The 1,902-nt window shown below is 75.0% G+C and overlaps 1 protein-coding gene across 1 annotated transcript in view; it reads left to right on the forward strand.

The window, feature by feature from the left end:
- Positions 1-1,672: 1,672 nt before the first annotated feature.
- CALR (calreticulin) overlaps positions 1,673-1,902 on the forward strand; it is a 2,964-nt gene continuing 2,734 nt past the window's right edge. Inside the window, exon 1 of the mRNA XM_035313200.1 lies at positions 1,673-1,857. Within this exon, the coding sequence (XP_035169091.1) occupies positions 1,761-1,857 (97 nt within the window). The 5' untranslated portion in view covers positions 1,673-1,760. The remainder of the gene's footprint in view (positions 1,858-1,902) is intronic.

A 1,902-nucleotide genomic window follows, 5' to 3' on the forward strand; every position in this document is an offset into this window, starting at 1 on the left:
CGCGCTTGCTGAAGCCCACCTGGGCGCCGGGCAGCTTCTGGGGGGGGGGGGCCCCGGGGGGCGGGGGGGCCCCCCGGGCCCCCCCCCGGGCACCCCCCCCCCCCCCCCCCCCCGGTAACCCCCCCGCTCACCATGGCGTCGCTCTGGGGCAGCCCCTCGGCGGGGACGCTGTGGAAGAGCCGCACCTCGGGGCTGCCGTCCCGCAGCACCTCCGCGCCCTCGGCGCTCAGCTCCCAGCGCGTGGCCGCCCGCGCCTCCGCCTCGATCACCTGCGGGAGGCACCGGGATGGGCACCGGGACCGGGAGCGGCACCGGGACTGGCACCGGCACCGGGAATGGCACCGGCACCGGGACCGGCAACGCGACTGGGAATGACACCAGCATCAGCGCCAGGATCGGCACCGGGACAGGGAATGGGACCGGGATGGACACCGGGACCGGAACTGGGACCGGGATCGGCACCGGCATCGGAACCGGCAATGGGACCAGGATCGGCACCGGGAACAGCACCGGCACCGTGGTGACTACCGGGATCAGGGTTGGCACCGCGAAGGGACCGGCATCGGCACCGGGAATAGCACCGGGACGGGGTCAGCGGCACCGGGAACGGCACCGGCACCAGCTCTGGGACAGGACCGGGATCGCCGGCACCGGGCCACGACCGGGCCCCGAACCGCGTGGGACGCGGCGCCCCCACCTCTCCGAGCGCCTGCAGGCTCTTGACGGCGCCCACGAGCGTCTGGTGGTCGAGGCCGAGCGCGGCGGCCGCCTCCAGGCTGCAGAGGCCGCCCCCGGGCCCCGGCGGCTCCCGCTCCAGCCGCTGCAGCAGCAGCTCCGCCACGCTCGGCGACATCGCGGCGGCCGGAAGCGCTCCCGCCGCCACCCGGAAGTGTTCCCCCGGCTCCTCGTGTGGGCGCCGCCATCTTGAGTGTGGCGCGAGGGAGGCGCCATGTTGAGAGTGGCGGAGCAGTGAGGAGAGGGAGGCCGCGAGGCGCAGCGGGAGGGGCTGTGACATTAGGTGAAGAGTGATGTCATGAGGAGCTGGGTGATGTCACAACCCAGCCCCCCCCCCCCCCGGGGGGGGAACAGGCCCGTTGCCATGACAACAGCCCCCCACCCATAGGCTGTTGCCATGGCAACGCCCCCAGGACCCCCCACGACCCGGTGGGGGCCTCGCCCTACTCTGTGCCCACCCAGTGCGACATGCGATATGACGTAATCGCGCGACATTACGTCATCACTGATTGCATCACGGCTCCAAATCGGGCTCTAAGCCCCCCCCCCCCGGCCGGCGGGGGGCACCCCATGGGCTTCCCCCCCTCATGCACCGTCGCGGTGCTATTATGGGATGGTGGCGCCCCCCCCACGTGGTCCGCAGGTGGCCCGGCCCTCCCTCCCCCCCCCCAACCACGTGACCGCGGCGACGCGCCCCGCGGAGGGGAGGGGGGAGCGCGGGGGGGGGGGGCGTCTCCCTCCGAACGCGTGGTCGCTCCTCATTGGCCGTTCCCCTCGGCCAATAGGAAGCGGCCATCTGGGACGCCAACGTTCGGGGGCGCCGCCGCCGCCGGCCAGCGGGCGGACGGCCAATGGGAGCGGGCGCCGCGCGGGCGCCGGCCAATGGGCATCGTCCGGGGGCGGACCGAGGGGCGGCGGGCGTATAAAAGGCGCCGTCGCCGTCGCCCCCCTCCGCAGTGCCGGGCGCCGCCGGGCCGGGAGGGAGGGTGCGCCCCGACTGGGCCGTGTGGGACCGCGCCGCCGCCATGAGCCGCATCGGCCTCCCCCTGCTGCTCGCCGCCCTCCTGGCGCTGGCGGCGGCTGGGCCCGCGCAGTTCTTCCGGGAGGAGTTCCTGGACGGAGGTGAGGGGGGGCGAGAGGGGAGGGGGCCTTGAGGGGAGGGGTGAA

The sequence above is a fragment of the Oxyura jamaicensis genome (assembly GCF_011077185.1).
Source record: "Oxyura jamaicensis isolate SHBP4307 breed ruddy duck chromosome 30 unlocalized genomic scaffold, BPBGC_Ojam_1.0 oxy30_random_OJ71816, whole genome shotgun sequence".
Classification (NCBI taxonomy): domain Eukaryota; kingdom Metazoa; phylum Chordata; class Aves; order Anseriformes; family Anatidae; genus Oxyura; species Oxyura jamaicensis.